The sequence below is a fragment of the Lathamus discolor genome, chromosome 6 (genome assembly GCF_037157495.1).
Source record: "Lathamus discolor isolate bLatDis1 chromosome 6, bLatDis1.hap1, whole genome shotgun sequence".
Lineage (NCBI taxonomy): Eukaryota > Metazoa > Chordata > Aves > Psittaciformes > Psittacidae > Lathamus > Lathamus discolor.
In genome coordinates this window covers 89,368,872-89,391,904 of record NC_088889.1, presented here as the reverse complement: position 1 = coordinate 89,391,904, position 23,033 = coordinate 89,368,872, and the positions used below count along the sequence as shown (strand labels likewise).

General features: G+C 52.9%; 1 protein-coding gene across 3 annotated transcripts in view; it reads left to right on the top strand.

The window, feature by feature from the left end:
- Nucleotides 1-22,686, top strand: part of PEMT (phosphatidylethanolamine N-methyltransferase) — a 41,560-nt gene extending 18,874 nt beyond the window's left edge. For 2 of the 3 annotated variants that reach the window (XM_065684659.1, XM_065684657.1), the window contains exons 3-8: nt 3,837-3,952; nt 11,595-11,740; nt 15,875-15,986; nt 19,756-19,830; nt 20,599-20,659; nt 21,330-22,686. In XM_065684659.1, the coding sequence (XP_065540731.1) occupies nt 3,837-3,952; nt 11,595-11,740; nt 15,875-15,986; nt 19,756-19,830; nt 20,599-20,653 (504 nt within the window). In that variant the 3' untranslated portion in view covers nt 20,654-20,659; nt 21,330-22,686. The remainder of the gene's footprint in view (nt 1-3,836; nt 3,953-11,594; nt 11,741-15,874; nt 15,987-19,755; nt 19,831-20,598; nt 20,660-21,329) is intronic. The other variant, XM_065684658.1, reaches the window with a different exon arrangement.
- Nucleotides 22,687-23,033: the final 347 nt, after the last annotated feature.

Sequence of the window (23,033 nt, the reverse complement as noted above, 5' to 3'; positions counted from 1 at the left end):
CTCAGCCCCCATGTGATGGGGCAAACCCCTTCATGCTGCCAAATACTGTGAGACAGGAATGGTGAAGGTAACCTCTCCTATTCAGTCACCCTTTCTTCAGCCCAGACTTGGGTACTGAACATAAGTGGGCTGAGCATCTCCTCTGTCCTGCTGCCTGGAGAGCTGGGAAGCAGCCATTCACCTCAACCCTCCCTCAGTTTCCTTTGGACTGAAGGAAGGTGCTGATCCAGCCCAGCCTCCCAGACATGCCACAGGGTTAAATAGCACCCGCATGGTCTTCAGATACAACGGTGATGGGGCAACGTGAGGACGTGGACCAGCTGATGAGCATCGAGATGCAAGACATCCTCAGACCCGAGCCTTGGGGCTATCTGGTTTCCTTCCCCATCTCTGGAGTGAGTCAGATATAGAACTGGAATGATGTGAAACAGCACAAAGTCTCCGTTTCAGAGCTGGGGTTGAGCAAATGAAAATGCAGTGTGTTCCAAAGGCAGCTTCCCTGGATGGCAGACAAAAAGAATCAATTTCCTTGAAGCAAACACTAAATATTAATGAGAGGCGATGGTCTGGCGTGCACACAGAGCTGTAAAGAGCAATTCCCATTGATCAGCTACAGAGACAGGTTTGTGGGGTGAAATTGCTTGTTTGTGGCCCTTCTCGAGGTGCTTTGGGAAGGTTTCCCTGCCCCAAATAGAGCAAACTCGGAGCACTTCCATTCTGCATCAGAGCGGGCACTGGGAACGCGTGCTGGTGCTTTCGTTGCTGCTTACACGTTTGCCTGAGCAGTTGGGGAGATGGATCCAGAAATCAGCCCTGGATTTATGTCAGGAAGGAGGCGATTCCTTGGGAATATCAGGCCCCAACAAGCACTGACCCAGCCTGCCAAAGGCAGAACATGGGGCCCAGGAGCACTCCCTGGCTTTGCAGCCACATCCTCCCATTGATTTATTTCAGTAACGAGCAGTGAGGGGGATGTTAAGAACATTGCTCGCAGCCCTCACCGAGTATCCTAAAGTGAAAGCAGAGGGCTGGGAGCTTTGGAAAAGGAGCCTTGATGTCTTTCTATTGCTTCGACCCTTGGGTAAGTGAGGGAAGTTTGCATTAACTCCGTTTCCAGACTTAGAGATCGGAAGGAAAGCAAGAATCCTCCCTTCTCTCCATCAGCAGGACATGCAGCTGTGGTGGGGGGCTCTTTCTGCCTGATGCTGTGCTCACCCACGGGCAGCACGGCGCTGGCCTTGGGCTGGGAGGGCAAACGGCACACTGGGAATGGCTGCAGCCTTTCCTGGGAGCCTGCCAGTCTCAGCCCTGCATTTTGCATCCAGCATCGTAGAACCATTCACAGCCTGGTTTGGGTTGGAAAGGAACTTAAAGCTCATCCACTCCAGGGACCCCTTCCACTGGAGCAGCTTGCTCCAAGCCCCTGTGTCCAACCTGGCCTTGAGCACTGCCAGGGATGGGGCAGCCACAGCTTCTCTGGGCACCCTGTGCCAGCGCCTCAGCACCCTCAGACTTCCTAAGATCTCATCTCAGTCTATCCTGCAGTAAATAGCAACATGTTCCATGAAACCGTGAAGGCAGCTGCGGAGCTGTGGGGGGAACAAGAGCTAATATTAGCTAGAAATGACTAAAATTAGAATCAGAACCAGCACTAATTAGTTGTTGGAGGAACAGAACCAGACCCGGAACAAATTAATTGGCATTGAAGTACCACCGGGGGGGGGGGCCTGGCGGGTGCCGCTGCTTCCAGCCCCACACAGGCTCCTGCTCTGCTTTGCTCGGGATGGCTCCCGCATGGGCTTAGGAAGGAGCCTGGGGTCCCATCTGAAGGCTTTGGCAGTTAAATACAAGTCGGATCTAGGTCCCAGGCGGGGAGTTGGCAGCTGCAGGATGCAGCATTAGCCGGGATGCGCTGGGAGTGATCCCAACGCATCCCTTTGTCCCACCGCTGCCCAGATGTGCCTTTCTAAAGGCGAGGGTAATTACGAGGCTCTGATCCCGGCAGCATTCCCTTCTCTTTCAGCTTCAGCTCCGAGCTGCTTTGTGAAGCTCTCCACACAAGCCAGGGGCTGCCATTCACCCCCCAGGATCATATCCAAGGAATTAGGGACTTGGTAGGGATAACTGGCGTGTGGCTGCGGTTTTCCTTCTGTGCCTCAAGTCACCTGTATGGTCACTTCTCTTTTACTTCCCAAAGGTGGTAACTCACCCTTATATTTCCTTTTTCCCCCCCTCTCAGCACTCAAACAGCAGCTCCTGTTTTAGCAGCAGCGTGACGCACGGCGCTTTAAATTCAATTTAGAATACAAACTATTTATACCAGCCAGGAAAAGGCAGCGGAGCAGCTCTCCCTGTCATGAGTGGATTTGTAATTTCAGAGCAATCATTGCATAACTAATTGAATCAGCTCTCAGCATGTGAAATCAGTGCCCTGCTTATCGGAGGTTCGCATCGTTCTCCCCTCCTTGAAGCCAGCAGTTCCCCCTCCACCAGCAGCACTTTGTGCTTCTCCATCAGCCTAGGAGCAGGACCTGCAAAACTGCCTTTCCCTGCTCCAATAGAGCCAATAGATGAGCAAATGCATTCAGAGCACATCAATAGCTGGGTTGCAAGTGCCTCCCCCCAGTAGTGCCTGGGCTCCGTGTGATGGAGTGAAGTGCATTTAAAGCTAATGAAGTGCCCGCCGTGTCTGAGAAGCAAATTGGTGGCGAGATGTTCTGCTGACTCCCACCTCCCTCTTCATTGCCCAGGTGTGCTCTGCTTGGCTCGAGCTTAGGGGCTGATGCAAACCCCAGGCTTGGTGCCTGAAAATGGAGCCTAAAAGAGGTGATAAATGCAGTGACAGCTTTGTGAGGGATGCAGGAAAGGTGGAAAAGAGGAGCCGTAAGGTTTGCCATCAGCTTGGGAGTGAGGGTCCTGGATTCGTTGACTTGGGTGGATCCAGCCCTATAGATTTTGGGAGCAGCTCCAACCACCTACGCGCAGCAGCCTCCCAGAGGGAGAGCAAGGTGCTTTGGGCAGGGACCCATCAGCACAACACGGAGCTCACAACTGCAGCCAAAGTGTGCTGTGAAGGATGCTAATGCCTCCCTGGAGATGCTGCCTGCACACATGTGAGTCCTGGGCTGTCACTGGTGTGCTTTATGGGTTGTAATGAGACAGGCATGTGGGGATGTGTGGGGAGTGCACATGGGTCCTTAACGGCTGCAGTTGCTGAGTGCTAACAAAGGGCAGCTGGTTCAGCCTGAACAAATGGAAGCAGCTCTCAGGCAAAGCTGGTATATCTTGTCTGGGGACAGCTTGCAAGCTTCTTTGGATGTGCATGGGTTGTTCTTGGCAGGTATGATCCCTAAGGCTGGATGGAGGAGATGACAAGAGCCCAGAAGGTGAGAGCTGAGTGTTCCTGTCATCCATCCCCCTGCTTAGGGGTCTGTTTTCCTTCCAGGAGAGCAATGCTAGGCTCTATGGCAGGGGCTTTGATGGCCTGGGGACAGTCTTAGCAGTATTCTCAGGCTTGTTGGATGTGTGTTTTCCAAGCTCTGTGGTCCCCAAAACTGATGTGTAGTGTGGTTTGGGGATTATTCTATGAGCCTGTGCCTTAGTGCTGCTGGCTAGCCTGGTATGCAAGGGCATATGTAATGCAAGCAGGGCCTGGCATGGGTAGGGAAAGGAGCTTTCATTGCCAGGCTTGGTTTAAGCTGTGTCCCATCAGTGACCTATGCTTGCTTCTTGCACAAAGCCCCATAGATGGTGCTTTCCATTCCGTATAGGGTCGAGGCTTTGGGATGTGCCCATGTCCCTCCGTCCACCCTCTTTGTTTTCTGTTGTCTCTCCAGGTAGCCAGATGGGAGCACAACACACGAGCGCTCAGCCGAGTCTTTGGCTCTCCACACGCTGCCTGCTACTGCCTGGGTGCTGTTATCCTGCTGCTTAACTGTGTGCGGAGCCATTGGTAAGGAGCTAACCCTGCATGCAAAGCAGTGCCCCTCCGGGGCTTGGGAGGGATGAGGGATGTTAGCTCTGCAACGCTGGGGTGCAGCCCCAGTGTGTTGATGCTGCATGGTTGGATACCTTCAGCCAGCAGCAGATCTATCCCAGGATTTGTAACGAAGAGGAGGGATGCGACAGAGTGGCCAAACCCATCCGTGTCGACAGCTATTGAGTGCTGCGGGTTTCCTTGCTTTGCTCCCAGAGGTGGTTTCTCCAGCCAAGGTGAGAGCAGGGCTGTTTGTACAGCATGGATCAGCCAGAGCAGCAGAAACTCTTCATTTTCTCCTAAACCAAATTAAACCTGTTTATAAGAAGCTGCAATTTCCAGTGTAGAAGAGCAGGATTATGTGTGCACTTAGCAAGCCGTGTCTCCAAACTCTTATCTGTGATCTCTTTAAATACTACCTGCACTAGCTAATAGCCTTGTATGCCTGATACACCAGGGGAATAGGTCCTTTGACATCCTGAGTGCAGCAGAGAGGTTTCACTGCAGAAGCTTTCCTCAGTGCCAGCAATTTATCTGCGATCCAGTAGGCTTTATCCTCAATGCTGGTAGGAGAGACAGGCTCTCTCCCTGAATTCCCAGATCCAATTATGCCAGGGTCAGAGCTCATGGGTTGTTTAGTGCTTTGGGTGATGTCCCAGGCGCGCAGATCTCAGGTTGGAATTTGCACATGTATTTAAGAGCTTTGCCTCCCTGGAAGTGACACCAAGACCTGCGTTTGCCCCAGCTCCAGCTTATAGCAGAGCCTGTAGGAAGGCTTGCAGTGAATAGGGCTGTAATTGAATGCAGGCAATGCAGAGGGCATGTGTGTGTGCTGCTGATGTCTGAGGGACACAGCAGGCTTGGGTTTCGGTAGGGAATGTCTTGGCAGTCTCTTGCACGTATTACACAGTCACTTGTCTGGGAAGCCAATGCAAAGCCTTGTGACTGCCTTTAAAAGCCCAGCTGATGGAGGGAGCAGTCTCAGTTCCCAGTGGTCCTGCTGGCTCCTGGCTCACAGCAAGGCCCTGATCAGAGCTGCTGGGAGAGCCAAAGAGACCTCATTTGTCCCAGCACTACACCACGCTTTCCCCCTGCAGACCCTTCAGTGCTCTACCAGCCCCAGCATCACTGCCTGTGCTCTATGTCATGAGTTTGTGAGTGCTCTGGGGGTGCCTCTGCTTGCACCCTGAAGGACCCTGAAGGAAACCGCAAGATCAGCCCAGGGGGCTGGAAAAGCTCCTTTTGGACCCTGGTTTTGGAGGAGAGGCTCTAGAAGATGGGGCAGCTCACCCCCAGCAGGACACGGATGAGATGCCAGCCCACACCAATGGGCCAAGGTCAGATGATAGCAATGTGAAGGCTTATTTTGCTCAGGTGTTTTGGCATGGTTGGGTTATTCCCTTGCTTTCCCTTGGCAGTGGAGTTGGCCTGAGTGGTGGCTAGCAGGCTCTGGATGCTATTCAAGCAAAGCAAGCCCTTAACAGTGGGAGCGATGGGATGGTTTTCGGGTGGTCACCGAGTGCTGCAGTTGCCCTGAGGTGCACATGGCAAACTCACTGCCTCCATTCCCAGCCCAGCCAACCCTCCAGAGCTGCCCAGGGCTTAATACTCAAGCCTTGAGAGGTTGTGCTGTTTGGGAAGGATTCATCCTGCCCCTTGGGGTTTGGCTGGCCAGAGGGGGGGGTTCACTGATCATACAGCATGGGCACTGTTGTCTCAGTGGCCAGCGGTGCCCGGAGGGATGTGTCTTACCCATTCCTGCTGGTTTGCTTTTGCCTTTAATTTCCAAGTCTCTTGTACTGGAGCACATCGATGTGGGCAGGTTTTCCACCCCTCAGCCCCACAGAGGCACAGGCTATGCTCTGCACTTTGGCTGCATGTGGTGGTAGGTGTTGATTACGCAGAGCTGGCTGCTGCTAGCAATCAAAAAGGCCACCTCGGGGGGTCCCTGCGCCCCCAGTGCTGTAATCCAACCTTTAAAGCTCCTCTCTGCATGCTCTGGGGACCTTTTATGTGTGTGTGGGCTGCCAAGGAGCAATTGAGGAGCTGCAGGATGTCTCTAGGGTTTAAAAACCGGCTTCCTTTTTGCAGCTGTAGTTTGAAAGGCTCCAAGCTGGGGGCAGAGGAGGAGAGGGCAGAGCAGAGAGAAACACTATGAAAGGGTTGGCGTCGAGGCTGAAAGCATCCAGGACCTGTGTGGCTTCTTCACTGTGAATGCCCCATGCAGGGATGCCTGCGGGGTCCTGTCCCCAGTGCAGCACCGTGATGCTCTCATGTGAGCTTTGCTCCAAAGCGGTACCTTGGGTGGAAGGGGAGGGATGTCTTGTGCTCAATTAAGCACTTAGGTGTTTCCCACCTCAGAGCTTCATTATCAGGCTTGGCTGGCTTCTGAGAAGCAATCCAGAATGACCTGTGACCAGTGGGGAACTGCTTAGTCAATGGCACAGGACAAGCATCCGTAATTGCTTTGGTGCAATGATTGTTTTCCTTGCAGGCCTGTTCTTTAAGCAAGGAGCCCGGAACTTCCATCACTGGAGCTCTTATCTATGAAAACAATTCCTGCACTTTTGAACTATTTGCACTGTGAGCGCTACCCCAATGGTTTATGACCGTTATCTGGGCGACATGGGAGGTGACAACCTTCACTGGCCTCCAGCGTGGCTCTCTCCTGCCTTACCATGTCATTGATACCTTTCCCTGCAGGAGCTCTACAATGAAGCTCCCTCCAAACCCTCCTGTGCTCCCTTTTGCGCATCCTGGCCAAGTCCCCCTCTTGGGAGATCTTGACCTTTGGGGTTTGGGACCTTATGAACTTCTCACTTGAAGGGTTTTGGGGTGTTTGAGCTGTAAAAGCAACACCCATGTGCATACCTGAATGGGGGGTTTGCTGATGTCTTGGGGTACCTGGGGCCAGTGGGAATGAGCCGCCCAGAGGCAGAGTGGGAGCAGAACCTTTGGCAATGTGCTCAGCTGACATGAAACCTTTATTGATGCCGCTCACTGGCTGTTGCCTCCTTCATGGAAGGGCTTCCTGCTTGGAGCTGATGCTTCCAAGGAAATGAAGCCACCCTGAGATGGGATTTTGCACAGGGAAGGGGTTGTTTGTCATTGCCCGGCAGTGCCTCTCAGCTTTACACTCAGTGGTACCATGGAATAAGCATGGTGTAAATAGTATTGATCCAAGAGCCACAGGGCCTTTTGTGCACAAGTGACTGAGTTCAGTGATGGCAATTAAGCCTGAAAGAGCTGATGTCCCCTCTGAGCCACCTCTGAAGGCTGTCCAGGAAGAGCCCCATGCGGCCAACAGCACCTCCTCTTCGCACCAGCACCGCAGCCAGGCATCGGGATGAGGAAAACAGGAAGCTGAGATGCAAGGTAGGAGGGGAAGCTGCCGCAGCCCCCAGCTGACCTAAATAACACACACACACCCTGGTGCCAGCAGAAAAGCAAAGTCATTACTGGCAGCAGAAGCTGTGAAGATGATGACCAAGCTAACAATTGCCGGTGGTACCCGCAGGGTGGTTGGAGCGTTGCTGGGGTTGCCTTTCACAGATAAACAAGGTCTTTTGTTGCAGCCTGTGCTGCTGGGCGCCACTGGATGGTTTTACCCCCGTTGCCTCCTTATTGCCGAGAGGAACAAAACCTCATGGAGGGGGGAATGGACTGACATCCCGCATGGGGAGCGTGGCACTGCCCCCTGAAACCCCGGCCACATCCACCACCGCTGCTTCCTCGCTGCCTGCCGGCTCCTGGCCCAATTCTGCCTCAATTGTATTTACCAGCCCCGGTTTGCAGGCTGGTTTTGGGGATTAGGCAAAGGGAGCACTGCTGGGCTGCTCCCAGCAGCGACCCAGTTTGCTGCATGAGGTCTTTGCCCTCCTTTGTGGGAAAGGGATGACAAAATAGGCCTAAAAAACTCGGCTTCTTTGTGTTTCCGTGTTTGCTTTCTGTTCCATGCAGCCTTTGGGGGGATGTATTTTGGGCTGCAGGTTTGGTAAGTTTTCTGGTGGTGTAATTGCTGTTGTCTGGTTGAATAAATCAGTGCATGTCCTCCCTGTGTCCCAGTAAGAGGACCTACAGCCCATTTCCCTCACTCCCACCTTCTTCCTGTGTGACATCTCCATCCCTGTACTTCAGGACCATTTTGAGTGTTTCTTCTAGTTCATGTGGTTTATTACGTGGTAAATTAAAAGAGATTCAGATGAGACAAGGAAGAAACTCTTTATGATGAGGATGGGGAAACACCAGATCAGGTTGCCCAGGGACGTGGTAAATGGTCCATACATGGAAACATCCACGGTCAGATTGGACAGGGCTCTGGGCTGCATGATGTAGCTGAGGATGTCCTTGCTAATTGCAGGGGGTTGGACTAGGTGACTTTTACAGGTCCCTTCTGACCCAAAAGGGGTAAGAAAGGAAGAGGTGATGCATGTTTAGTGATGGCTGAGTGAGCAAGCGCATCTCTGTTTTGGGAAGGGTGGGCAGAACATTGCCCGCTGCCTTGGCTTCCCCATGCACAACCTTGCTGCATGCTGAGTCAGTTGTGCAGCCACCCTGCCTGCTCTCATGCTGGTGGGAATTGGCCAAATACGCCAGTTTGGCTAGGGCAGAGCTGATGGATTTGGGCTGGGGTGGAAAATGGACACCTCCGGTGTCACGCTTCACATTGGCAAGATGGGGAGATGTCCGGGGGAGCCCTGTTTCCCCCATTTCCATTTGTTGAAGGCACCTTCCAGTCCCCCCCTTTCCCCACTGTCAGATGTCCTCGTGATAGCAGCCAGGGATGTGCTTAAAGTAGGTCGCAGCCTACCCAGCCCTCGCTGCGCTGGGAAGAGGGATGCTCCTCACCATGGCAATGGCTCTGTTCAGCACATAAAGCATTTCCAGGTACTGGGACAAAGCACGGCTTTAATTGGTGTCCTCTTGGGTGCCTTATCCTGCAGCCAGAAATAAATGCTGTGACAAACGTGATTCAGAGGCACATGGTGGCAGGGACTGGTTTCATGACAGATTGCCTGCATGAGTAGCTCCCTTAGCGAGGGAGATGGCCAACACCTTGTCCTCCCCCTGCCAGGGAGGGTGAGATGTTCCCCCGCCACCAAGGAGCGGTGGAGGATGCTGCAATAATTGATGGCTCCGTGCTGCTTGTCATGGCCCAGCATCACAAATGCTTGCAAGGTTTATTTACCAAGACTCCTGCGCGCATCATGTTTAATGCAAATAGAGAGTGTGTTTAGGAAGATATAAAACATTACTAGAGGGAAAGGCAGTCCATTATCTCCGTGCAAACACCTCCCTCTCTAGCTGTAAGCCGAACAGCAGGGGACCGAACAAGACATGCTGATGAGAATAACTAATGCAGACCTATCCGACCATGAAAGGGAAGGATGGGATCATCTGGAACAGGGGAGATGGCTTTGCCAAAACAAACCACGTCATGTGCTGCTTGCAGAACCTCGGAGGCTGATGCGCAGACAACCAGTTCCTGCTCATGAAGCCACCTTTGTTCTTCTCGTGCTCTGAGGCCAAGTCAGGTCGCTGGCATAGGGCAGAGGAGCCTCAAGGAGGTGAGGATAAGCAGCCTCCAAGTGCTGGGATGTTGCTGTATCTCTCTGCTCTGACATCTCTTTGCTGGGAGCTGGGATCCAGAGACCAGCTCAGCGCTGCTTTCCCTGCCTCCCCAAGGGATCATCAGCAGTGGTTTTTAATTGCTGTGAGATCCCTTCCCTGTGCTGGTGCCCTATGGGGGGGTCCTGGCCAGATGCAGAATCAAAGCCCCGGCGCTGTGAAAAGGCATTAGCGTCATCTTTTATGGGAGCAGAGAGCTCCGGAGCATCCCTGGGGATGCTTTGAGAGCTCAGCCAGGCCAGCATTGCTCAGGCAGATGGTCACATCCCTGCAGAGTTGCTTTCCTCCCAAACCCAAGCATCACTGGTGGCAGGGATGTGGGTTTGGGCTTCCTCATAGGGGAGACTTGTGTCACTTCAAAACAAATAGCAGGGAGGTGATGTAAAGGGTTGTGCAGCTGCTGCTGCTTCATCTTCCAGCTGGATTTGTGTGTTTCCATCAGGAATGATGTCAAGCCAAACCGACGCGAGCCTGGTGAGCGCAGGGAGGTGCGATGGGTGCTGGAGGAGGGCCAGCCCCAGGGACATGGGCCATTCCTCTGCCTGTGCCCAGCTCCCCGGAAAAGGGAATTCCCCTGTGATTTCCAGCACGGAGGGCAGAGTGTAAATGACCAAGGCGCTGTGTTCCTGCTCACTCCCAAGCACTTTATGTGTATTCTGTGTTTGGTTTCCTTGCTCCAGTCCAAAGGGAAGATTAAATGGCTCGCTCCAAGGTCCTAAGAATTCCCCAGCAACAGAAAATCTAGTAGGAATGAGCTCTAAGGAAAATAGCATCCAGGTCCCTAACCCATGGGGTTGAAATCATCCTGGCCTTTGCTTGGTGTGTGTAACTTGTTACCTGGCCTTTGAGCCTCCAAAAGCTGCGTTTCCAGCCGCTCGTCCATCACCCAGGCAGGGACTGTCCCTCTCAGCTTTCATGTGGGCAATAGAGAAAATCCAGGGATTTGCTGGGCATTAGGAGGGGGAAAAAGCTATCCCAAGCCCTGCAGGTAACATCATGGAAGCATTTTCCAGCCCAGGAGCAGCTCTCATTGCCTGTGCAGCGGTTGGAGGTGCAGCGGCTCTGTTATTCCACTTGAATCTCAGCCTCCTGGGTGCTCATTAAAGAAAGGCTCCAAGTTTCCTACCTCATGTGTCAGCAGCATGTGGAGAAGCAGTGTGTGCAGCTCTGCGGGGCTGTTACCTCCTCCCCCTGTTATTAATGGGCATTTTTAACCGCAGCGTTGTCTCCTTTGTAGTCATCCGTTCGTGTCGGAGCTATGCGGGATGTTGAGCCCTGCTCCAGGCAAAGTTCAAGGGGCTGAAGGGGGGAAAGGGGGTCACGATTGTTCCACTCACAAAGGAGTATTTGGAATGTCAGAGCCGAGATGCCTGCACAAGCCTGGAGCCGAGAAGCTGTGTTCTCACTTGGAAATGTGCTTCCCTAGTATTTTCCTATCGCCGTTCCAGTCCTCCCCCTGATGTGTCAGGCTGCAGCCGTGAATCACTCCTGGGCACGTGGATAAGCACGTGAACACTGCAGAATGTTTGGATGGAGAGGAATGGGGGTGGGAGCATGAGGTAACCCAGCCGATTGTTCCCAACTCTTCCCAGTCCCGTGCCCAGGCATCACAGCCTCCAGCATTGGCAAGGGGGTCTTTGCAGAGCTTCTGGTTATGATGAAAGCTGGGGTTTGGTGAGCAAGGCAAAGCAGTTCAGTGGGGTTTTACTGGAGTGAGCAAGGGTTGCAGGTGGAAAGAGCAGCATCAGGGTGAGCCCTGGCTGCTCACAAGGCTTTGGCTCCTTGCTTCTCCCATTGGGAGGTTGAGTAGGTGCAGAGACCTGGTGAAGCATCCTTCTCAGCAGCATCCTTCTCGGCAGCATCCTTCTCAGCAGCATCCTTCTCAGCAGCATCCTTCTCGGCAGCATCCTCTCCCAAAGCTCCCAGGGAGAGGTGGGTGATGTTAGTAATGAGTTGCTGGTTTTAACAGCCCTTTTTGTCTCCCTAACAGCTTCACAGAAGCCATGAAGAGCCAACCAAAGCTGGAGGGCTTGGACTGCCACTGGGCCTATTACTTGGGCTTGGCCATCTTGGCTGTAGGGACCTTGTTTGTCACCACCAGCTTCCTAGCACTGGGATTCACTGGGACGTTCCTAGGTAAGCTCTAAAACCTCACCAGCTTAACCAGAAAGTGCATTTAATCCTTGCAGGGGTTGTTTGGTAGGCAAAGTCCTTAAGAATTCCCTCGCTCGTGCCTTCAGGGCTGTTAGTTTTGGTCTTGGCTTTATGATACCAAAGCATGATCTAACCATGCCATTACTGGCTTTATACAGTGACACATGCCCAGAAGCAGGACCTCATTTGCTGTTCCTTCTGCAGTAAACCTGCCGTTGGTTGACAGATTCTTTTATCTACCACTTAATGGCAAGAAGACATTTTCCACTGTGTCTGTTTCACATATAGAGTCATTCCGTTGGTGCTGTTGACTTTAAAACCATGCCAGTATGTGTGGAATTCATCAAAATAGAATAGAGACAGCAACAATAAATAGATGAGGAAAGGGGCAGCTCCCGCTGGCTCCAATAACGACAGCCCCACTTTGACACCGCATTTAGGCTGTGTTTTTGCAAGTGCTTTACAAACCAAATTCAATTAGCTCCTGCAGCGGCGGCAGGAAGAAGGCAGGGAGGTAATAATCCTTCCTGGTTTCAAGTGGGCCTGCAGAGAAACGGGGTGAGTTGGCCGAGATCCTGCTGCCAGAAATAGAGCTCAGGGCTCCTGAATGTGTGTCCTCAGCCATCGGTTGTGCAGCCACTTGGTACATCCCTGTCCCTCAGCTGCTACTGGCATCCTCCACCTGCAGCCCCCAAAGGAGCGATGCTGTGCATGAAGATGTGTCCAGAGGGGCTGGGCACAGGAGTATCCGCCAGCAAGAGCTGCTTCGATGCTCCTGAAGTTCAGCCAGGACTGGGCTTGTGTGCGTAAAGCCTGATTCATCCCACCAGGAGGATCCAGTGGACTTGAACCGCTGGTTAAAAACAAACACAAGTGAGTCAGGCTCAGCGTAAGCGGGGAGAGTGGCTCTGTTCTCTGCTCTGCATGGCGGGCGGCTCCCATGTCCCCTGCGGCAGGGAAGGGGAAGGTGTCAGTGGTCCATATCGGGTACTACTTCTTCATCCTCCCTGCTCTCCCTGTCACCTGTGCACTGGGCTGGGGCTGCCTGGCTCCAAGCCTTGCATGACGCAGCAGGGAGTGAGGCCAGCTCTTTGTGCTAGCTGGGGCACGACGGCAGCAGGGCAGAGCTGAGTCAGGGTAGGGAGATGCCAAGATCCTGGCAGGCTTGGGATCTCTGTGCCACGGAGGCATGGCCAAGCTGGAGCCCAAGAGAGCATCCATCCTTGGACTGATGATGGCTTCCCAGCTCCATGTAAGCCCCCACGAGTCCAAGTCATCAAACTCTGGATGGAGAATGCTCTTCAGGATGGTTTCTTACCCAGCCACAGGGAAGACAAAGGGTCTGCAGGTATCCAAGGATCTCTGAAGATTCAAGGCTGGATGGAGCTTGGAGCAAGCTGCTCTAGTGGAAGGTGTCCCTGCCCGTGGCAGGGGGTTGGAAATGGATGAGCTTTAAGGTCCCTTCCAACCATTCTGTGACTCTGTGATTCCATGATCTTATATTGGATGTTCTCTTGTTCAGGACCCCGTTGGGACTGGTACTTCCAATGTCTTCCTGCACACAGGGTTTTAGGGATGTGCTGGCACTGCAGGACGAGCAGGGACCCCAGCAGCGATAGCCCTTCTGACTGCAGGTAGCAAAGAACTGCGCTGCTTTGGCAAGAAGGGAGAATCCAGCTGCTTCTCACAGTTGATACCTGAGCTCAAGAGAAGTTATGGAGCACCTTGGACAGCCAAACACTTCCAGACCTTACTGGAACAGCATCTGACCCTTTCCTTTTGGGTTTTCCTACAGCAGTGAGGGCTGAACCAAGCAGGGCACAGGCACTGCCATCAGGGCTGCCTGTTACATCCCTCTTTAACGGCGCATTTAAGGTCTGGGGAGGCTGCAGGGCCTCTGTCTCTTGAGTGTGGGCTAAACCATGCAGCAGGAGCCACGTTAGTCACAAACCTTTCTGTGCCACCCCATCTCCCGTGCAGCAGCACTGACCCCAGCCTCTCTTTGTGGTGGCTGGATGCAGGCCTTCATCCCAGCAGGCTTCTCCCCTGCAGAGCAATGCTGCTGGTGGGCTGTCTCTGCACTGTGCCCTTACAGGGACTGGGGCATCAGTTCACTCTGTGCCCCATTTCCTGACAAACATGGGCTTGGCTTCCTGGAGGGCACTGAGAGGTGGCTCTGTCCATCTGAGCCCATCTGTCTCACTTCCAAGCATGGTTTCTTCCAGTGCTGACTTGATCGAAGTCTGTTACTGGGCTATGGTGAAGCTGGTGGAGAAACAAGTGATGCTTCAGCCCAGGTCCAGCTCTGGGTACCTTGCAGAGTGCATCAAATGGCTTTTTGCTGCTGTCTGCCCTGAGCAGTGAGGTGGTTACACTCACCTCCAGCAAAGAATAACTCAGAGTAGATGCCAGAGTCCCTCAGCCTGACAAGGAGCTGATTCCTGATTGAGGTGGCACAGATGATGCCCAGGCTGATGCTGGGCAAAGCAACACAGCCCTTTCTTTCCCTTAGCACCTGCCTGGATGTAAAAACATTGCAGGTCCTCTCTGGTGATTGTGTCCTTTGCATTGTGTGGGTTTAGAGGTAGGGTTTACATTGGAAAAGCTTGTGTCCTGCTCCCCCCAGCTGCTGTGTGCTCTTGCTTGCAGGGAGCTTGCCCAGAGCATCCACAGCCCCACTGGTGCAGGGTACAGATAAGCCCCGTGGATCCAGAGCTTTGTGCAGCCCTCTCCAGTGCCAGCATCATTTGGGGAGCGAGGCGTTCAGCCCAAAGGCGAGGGCAGGCAGGGGATAATGAAGCATTTTGACACATAAAAAAGCACAGAAATGGGCTGTGGCAGGGGGTGATGTGTTCTTTCTCCCGGAACAATCTCGGAGATGCATTGCCAAGTAACTGTGAGAACATATAGTATGAATACTAGGCAATTATCTCACTTAGTGGCCTGTAGTTAAAGCCCAAAAGCATCGTCTAATTGGGCAGGCGCTGTTTATTAAGGATAAGAAATGTTTTTGCACCATGTGAGGTCAAAGAAATTACACCACGATCCAGGTAATAATAATAACCTTGAATAGTTTGCACTCTGTAATGCCTTTTATCTGGATTTCCAAGCACTTTCTCACCATACATTAATCCTCACCACCCTCTGCGCTATAAGAAAGACTGATATTATGATCGGCGCACAATAGCACTGGGAGGGATGGAGGAAATTTGCCCAAGGTCAGGGAACAGGCCGGCAGCAAACCTGGAGCACGATCCAAGGTGATGGCAGCTCCTGGGCTGATGGATCAGCACCGCTCCTCACCTGCATCTCATACAGTGGGCGTGGAGCAAAGTCCTTTGTGGTCCCGCTCGTGACACCAACAGGAGTCAGAGATGCGCAACGTGGTCCTTTCTGTCCCCAAAATGCTGCTCCCAAGCTGCACACCATCTCTTTTGCAGGCTCCTTTCAGGAGGGTGGAAGGATTGCTCCGAGGTAGGTAGGAAGCTGGTTGGGTGCTGACAGCTCTGAAAGCTTTCCTCATTACAGTTGACAATCCCCTATTATCATCATCATCGTGTCGATAATTGAGTGTTTTGTAGGCAGAGGTGCTATTTTCTGACATTCTGAGACATTCTCTGCACTGTGAGCAAAGGGTGACACTGAACGAGGGCATTTGGTGGTGGTGCTGGTCATGATTAGGGCATCTCGAGAGACCATTACAGTGCGCTGGGCTTATTTCCGCATTAAATGGATTTGATGCCATGCACTTGCTTCCTCGTCAAGTGGCATCAGGCAGGCAGTTTTCAGATGAGGAAGCCAGAATCAGCCAGTTGGGACCTCGAGAGCTGCCTCCTGATGAGGGACGTGGCTGCCATAACCTCATTGCAATGCACAGAGCTCCCTCGTGGGCAAAGAGCCATTCCTGGAAGAGCTGATAGGCACAGAGCAAACAGCCAAGCTGTTTGTTGCTGTTCCCTCAGCCTGGAAACCGGCAGCGAAACCCCTCCTTTGCCTTCGCTCTGCATCCCTGGCAGGGATGCCCTGTGGCACGAGGAGGGTATCAGTGTGCCAGCGCTCCCCCTGCGCCTCCCAGCTCCGTGGTGCTTAACCAGAAGCCCTCTGTTTGCTCTCTAGGTGATTACTTTGGCATCCTGATGGAGGCAAAAGTGACCAGCTTCCCCTTCAGCGTCCTGGATAATCCCATGTACTGGGGCAGCACAGCCATCTACCTGGGCTGGTCTCTCATGTGAGTACACGCGAACACCACCGTGGGCTCTGTGCAGGGGCAGCATCAGGGGACAGAGAAGCACTTAGCGATGGCAACCAGCAACAGCATGGCAGGGAAAGTGCCCCATGCCAGGACTCACTTCCTGACTATTTCTGTGCATGCAAACTCTGCTGCTGCCATAAAAGACTCCCGGCATTAATCGTAGGGAAACAAACAACAGCCGAGTGCTGAAAGTGGAAAGGAAGCATCAGCAAAGGCTCCGCAGCGCAGGGAGGTCCTTGGCAGGCTCTGCACGTGGAAAAACCAACAGGCAGGGCCAGAGTCATGCCGGGTGTCACTCAGCAGGGGCAGGGCACTGATACCAGGGATCAGCGAGGCCCTGTAATTACCTCTGGGAAAAGCAAAACAAGCCAACACACCCTTTCCCCCACGGCACGGTGATAACGCTTCCGAAACACTCCTCATGTGATACAACACAGCTTAATAGCCTGCTTACGAGGAAATGAATAGGCTGTAATTTAGCAGCAAATGAGCAATATATTCTGCTCTGTGTAACAAGTTTTATGTGGTTTTCATTTGATATCACATTTTATGTTATTTGCCCAGGAGAAAAAACAAACCCTGGTTGTGTTCCCTTGGGAGCCTGTAGAGTGTAGTGGGCCGCTATCATAGAATCAGGGAATGGTTTGGGTTGGAAGGGACCTTAAAGCTCATCCAGTCCCAACCCCCTGCCCTGGGCAGGGACCCCTTCCACTGGAGCAGCTTGCTCCAAGCCCCTGTGTCCAACCTGGCCTTGAGCACTGCCAGGGATGGGGCAGCCACAGCTTCTCTGGGCACCCTGTGCCAGCGCCTCAGCATCCTCACAGGGAAGATAGGAACGGTGCAGAGCTGGGGCAGGATGAGCTCCCCTATACCACACCACGACCAGCACCACCACCCTAAAACAGTGCAGAAGGAGGAATTAGATGAGGAGGAATTATAAAGTGAGTTTTATTCAAGATCAGCATCATATTATTTCCTAGAGCCTTTATGGAACCAACTGAGCTCTCCTGAGCTGTTTATGACACAGAAATCTCCTCTTCACCCCTGCGAGAGAGTAGCCTTGTGTGATGCTTGGTCTTCCACTGCAATCGCAGGCAAAAGCAGCTCGAGACAGCGCTGTGATTGCCTCCTTTCCCTCGTTCAAAGGCTGCCACAATAAAGGGCAGCGAGGCATGATCAGTAATTGCTCTTAAATTGCTGGAGCTGTGCAAAGTGGCACCGGGACAGCGCCCGCCTGCCCTGGGGAAGCTCTGCACAACCCTTCCCATGGTGTGGTTTGGAATCTCAGCTCATAGAATCGCTGAGGTTGGAAAAGACCTTTAAGATCGCAGAGTCCAACCATTAACATAATACTGCCAGGGCCACCGCTAAACCAGGCCCCTAAGTGCCACATCTATGTGTCTTTTAAATACCTCCAGGGATGGTGCCTCCACCACTGCCCTGGGCAGCCTGTTCCAATGCTTGACAACCCTCTGGGTGAAGAAATTCTTCCTAATATCCAGTCTAAACCTCCCCTGATGCAGCTTGAAGCCCTTTCCTCTTGTCCTATCCCTTGTTACTTGGGCCAAGAGACTGATCCCTCCTCACTACATCCTCCTTTTGGGGAGTCGTAGAGAGCGTAAGGTCTCCCTCAGCCTTCTTTTCTCCACACTAAACTACCCCCATTCCCTCAGCTGCTCCTCCTAAGACTTGTGCCCAAGGGTCCATAAGAGCCTTCACCAGCTCCATTGTCCTTTGGACATGCTCCAGCTCAGGATGCTGAGGTTTATTGGGGAGTCCAGGTCTCTTCTAAGGTCCCAGAGCTCTCAGAAGATGTTAGGTGCCCAAGCTGACGTCCCAGCTCCGTGGCAGTGGGAGGGATGCCGGAGGAATGAGCCTGGTTCTGGTCAGACCTGAAACATAGAACATATCTGTCCTCCTTTGGTGATGTATCACACTCGATATCGTACCATCAGAGCCCAAAGGATTGATTCATTTGCCTCCGTAAGGGCACATAGCACAATACGTAAGCGAGCCTGGCAGCGCACCAGGCAGCCTGCCTTCCTACTCCAGTCCAGCCTTAGAAGCATCTCATGGGGTGAGAGCAGCTGGTTTCCCCTTGCAGGAAGCTGCAGCTATCCCCAGCTCAACTAACTGCACCAAAACCGTGTCCACCACACGCACTGGAGAAGGTCACCTTGCAAACAAGAGCTCCAGGAGGAAAGGACAAAGCGGGTGTCCCACGTCCAATATCCAGGACCAGTAAGGCTGATGGGGAAGGATGCAAATCCCTCCCGTTGCTTTTACAGACAACCCGCAGCCCCGGGGAGCTGCAGCAGGATTGGGGACAGACTTCTTACCCCCCAAAAAGCCCTATTGAGGCCATGAATTGAGGCTGATTCATTGTCAGCACTGCTACAACACTGAGCTGTTGCCCAATGAGTAGGTCTTGCTCCTAAGAGGAGAGAAACAACTCACCCAAATGCTTCTCATTGCCCGTGTCGAGCAGGCTCATTTCTCCTGCCAGACAAATGGAGCATTAGCTGTTTGGGGACAGCTTTGTGTATCTCTGGTAGGGAAGTGTTTTAACTCATGGCAACAGGCTGTGTAAATCAGAGCTGGAGCTGCAGCCAAATGATGCAATTAGAGGTCTTGCTGTCAACAAACAATCATGCAAATTTGTTCTCTCTGATAGGAATCAAGGAGGAGACATGACTAAGCATGTAATAGCAGGGGGCTGGGAGGGGAAGAAGTTGCCCAATGCTTCCTAACGAGGGAAAGAGCTTAGTGCAGAATGGAAACAGTGAAAAGGGGAAGATTTGTGTCTGTCTCTCCAGGAACTGATTTAACCAAGCGGTACCTGCAAGCAGGTCCAGGCTGAGGTTTAGGTTGGTCTCCCTGAAGGCATGTTTCCACGAGGCTTGCAGGGTGTTTATCCTCACCATGGACCAGCTAAATACCTTTTTGTGCTGACAACCAGCTCTTGTCCCCCTCTGAACTGCAACCAGCAATTAAAGGCAGTCAACAGCATCCTCATTAAGGGCAATGCTTGCAGCCAGTAGCAGGAGGTGCAGGATGCAGAAAGGGTGTTTGGGGGATGTGGTGCCTGTGGTGAACCAGGCAGAGCCACAGCCCTTGAGTACCGTAACCAGACAGTGCAGCGGGTGGCATCGGTCCCTTATGCCTGGCCTTGGGAGGTGTAGGACATGTTCCTGTTCCTAAACACCTTGGAATGGATTTAAACACGATCCAAGCCCCCAGTCCCAGCGCAGCACCCACCCCAGCACCTTTCATGGGGCAAGTATGGACCTCTCCATCCCCATCCCTCCAACGGCTCAGTGCCGTTGGGATGTAGCGGTACCATACACTGCTCCATCTGCCAAGTATCTCCTGTGCCCTCGGTGGCCCATCTTCCTGTGCACATCAGGCACTGCCCTTACAGCACACTGGATGGGAGCCAGAGCCATATGTAAGCAGCTGCTCAGCTATTAAACAGCTTTATAATCTCAGGATTTAGCATCAAAGCAGAAGCTCTCTTAGCAGAGGCGTGCGGGGATCAGACTTAAAAGAAGGCACCAAAGAAGGCTGGGGAGAAGAGGCTTTGCCAAGGAACATCTGTCTGAGACAGTTAACGTTAGCTATACAAACCCAGCCCTTCTATTCAGGTCTGTTTAATGAGGAAGAGGGAGCCCAGCCTCTCATTTCGCTTTCTAAACCAGGTCTTGCATAAGCCCACGTACTTACCTGCTCTTCTCTTTCAAAACAGGCACGCAAGCCCAGCTGGCCTTTTGCTGACAGCAGTCGTGGCAATTTCCTACACAATCGCCATGCTGTATGAGGGGTGAGTAGCTCTGCGCCACTGAAGAGCTTCCAATTATCCCACCCAGCCTTAACTGGTGAGGTTGCGGGGAACAGCACTGGCAGAGATGGGTTTTTCCAATGAATTCAGCAGGGAAGAAGGAAAACAAGAGGATCGTTTCTCAGTTGTTTTCACAATGGGCAGATTCCACCCTGCAACTATTTGCTGAGTTCTAGGAACGTTGATGCTGGGGTTCATTCGTATCAAAATGAGATGATCTTTTCCATTCTGGTGCCCGTTTCTGCCGATACAAGGACAATAAGGAAGGCAGTGAGAGGATTCATTCCGTCATCTCAAGAGACCCTGCAAGAAGAGCTTGTGTTGTGTAGCTCCTTGCATGGGCTTCTCTCCTATTTGGTGCCACAATAGCTCGGCAGCCCAGGACAAAGCAGCCCAGAATTATCCCCAGGTGCAGCAGTTGTACTTGAGCATGAAGAGTCTTTTGTGTTCGCAATGGAGGAGGAGATGCAAAGGGAGATGAGGCTGCTCTGTGTGCACGAGGAGTCTGAGTGTGTGCTGAGCCTCGTGCTGCTTGGGGATGATCCCAGCTTGGAACTGCTCCGTGGTCCGGAGAGATGGAGCCAGGGATTGCCATAGGGATAGTCACAGGCCAACCTGCAAAGGGCAGAGTTTCTGGGTCTAACAGAGAGCATGCAGTCATCTTTATGTTAATTCTTCCCCCTCCTTCTTTTGCCCCTCTCTTGTGCCTCTGCCCCCTCTCCCCCCAAATTCCCAACTTCCCAACTACAGGCCTTTCACAGAGGAAATATATCGGCAGAAACAGAAGGGGACGAAGAGCAAGTAGCAAGAGGTATGTTTGCCAATGAGCACTGCAGCAAGAGGGGTTGCTTCACACCTACGGGCACGTTAGATGAGGATGGGAGCACCCCCTCACCCCTTCCCAATGTACCCCTGCCCAGCCCTGCCTTTCCCAGCTCCTCCAGAGCCCTTCCTGCACTTCCCCATGGATTTGAGCTTCCAGCCTCCACAAAAACCCATACAGGAAGGCTTTACACAGCAGTGATTGCGGCTGCCTCTTGACACTCAACCCCCAAATTGCTTTGATTATATACTTGAGAGTGCGAGGGCAGGATGCTGGGGAGCTTTGAGGCTCCAGCTTAGTCTAAATCAGGCAGAGGAAAGCAGCTATTGCCCACGGTAGGTGCTCCAACGAGCAGCAGGGATGGTGTGAGAGGGCATGCGGGGCATTACCCCACAGGGAAATAGAGCATCCCTGCTCCAGGCTGCTCCTTGCCCCAGCCAGGAGCATTTCTGCACATGGGCTTGCACCAGTGCACCCCAGAAACTCCTTTTGGTTTGGCTTCCTTTTGGTTGGAGGGGCTGGACAAGCCCAAGTGCCATCACAGTTGAGGTTCTGGCAGCCCCATAGCCTCTGCCCCAACCGAAGATGCTGTAACACGTAGGTGAGATGCTGTAGGTGAGGTCTCTAACAAACTCTTGTCTCTCTGCCTGTTACAAAGCAGCGTCTCGGATACCTCGCACAGCGTGCCTCTGCGGTCCCCACGCTGGCCCATTTGCCCGTTTTCCTACTGAGATGTATCCTGTAATTAGCCCAGCAACCCTTAATGAGCCAACTGAGCACCCCGCAGGATTGGAAGCAAGGGGAGGAGCACCTCCTCGCTGCAGGAGCTGGACGTTCCTGTCCGCAGGTCTCTGTCCCCATTGCTGGGTCACTGCAGCTGGTGCCGTGAAGGTGGTACCAGGGCATGGGACTTCCCAACCTCTCCTGCACCAGTCACTGGAGATCTGCAGGGGAAGAAGCAATTCAGCACCAGCCCTGGACTGCAGGGCAAGAGGTGATGGAGACACTGGGACCCTTTTGTAAGTAACCTCTGAGAGTGGAGAAGCACCAACTGAAGATGCTGCTGAAGAGCCAGGGGAAGAGAAAGGCTCAGGTGAAGCAATGGGGAGGGCTCAGGAGCTCCTGAGGTGTTCAGACACGGTTGGGGAAGGAAGAAAGGAAACTGCTGTGAACCCAGAACCAAAACCTGCTGTGAACCCAACAACAAACCCTCTCTCTTCTGGGAGAGGGCAACTTCCCCATCCAGAGCTGTGGTTTCCCACCTGTAGCATCTCCACACTATGCAGAAAGGCTCCGAGAAAGGTCACTGAAGAGCATGGAGAAGTGAAGAGCAACCTAAACCACCACCCAGGGGTGATGAAGGGCTGGCAGCCATCCATGGGGAAACTGCAGCGTGGAGAAGACCAAAGGGAAGAGTCAGTCCCCATCTGCGCCCTGCAGATACCCCATCCTTGGCCGTGTCCATGCCCTGGCTCCTTCCTTTTCCCACATGAGGGTCCTGCCTTCCCTTCCCCACCACCCAGTGCCTTCCAGCTGTTTCCCACTGCCTTGCAGGGGCAGTGGATGGGAGGGGGGGAAAGGGCTGCTTCTGCCTTTGGTGCTGCACAGCAGCCAGGTATGGATCTGCCCCCCCAGCCTTACCACCAGCCTCTGCAAGTCCCAAAGAGCCCAGTGCTGGATCCTGCCCTGAATGAATGCATCCCAGGGGTGATGCTCCAGACCCTCAGGCTCAGTGTTTACAAATTCCCAGAACAGTTGGAGAAATAAGCTGTAAATGACCAAAAAAGAGGCAGTGTGAAGCTCCCCCCCAGCACTGCTGCCGGCTCTCCGGGATGCGGTGCCGAATCTTGGTACTGGGATGCCGTACCGCATCCCAGCATCACGTTGTCCCCTCCACGGAGGGTCCTCCCTGTTCTCAGTGTCACCTCACAGTCCCATCTCCTCTTGCTTTTGCATGTTGTAATTCACCGTTCGGGCATTGCTCAGCAGGAATTAAAAGTGTTGGTTTCTTTTCAGTCCAGCCTCTGTTTCCTTGGGCCGAGCTCTCGGATGCTGGGTGTGTGTTTCATCACCATTACACAAGGATCTGTTTTAATCGCCATGCCCTCAACCTTCCTCTTAAAGACTTGGGCATAGTGGTTTATTTTTAGGTAAGTTTCCTCATCCCCTTCACCGTTAATGTTTAGAGACTGGGTTTAAAGAGCCCAGTGCCCATAGCAACCAGCACGGCGAGGATACGTTGCATTCGCCAGGCAGTTTATGTCAGAGTTGCTCGTCCTGGCTCCTAGTCTCTGATGTAAATAAACTTGGCTTTGTTGATAGGTGAAATCAGTATTTGCCCAAAGAGCCACGTGCTTGTTTG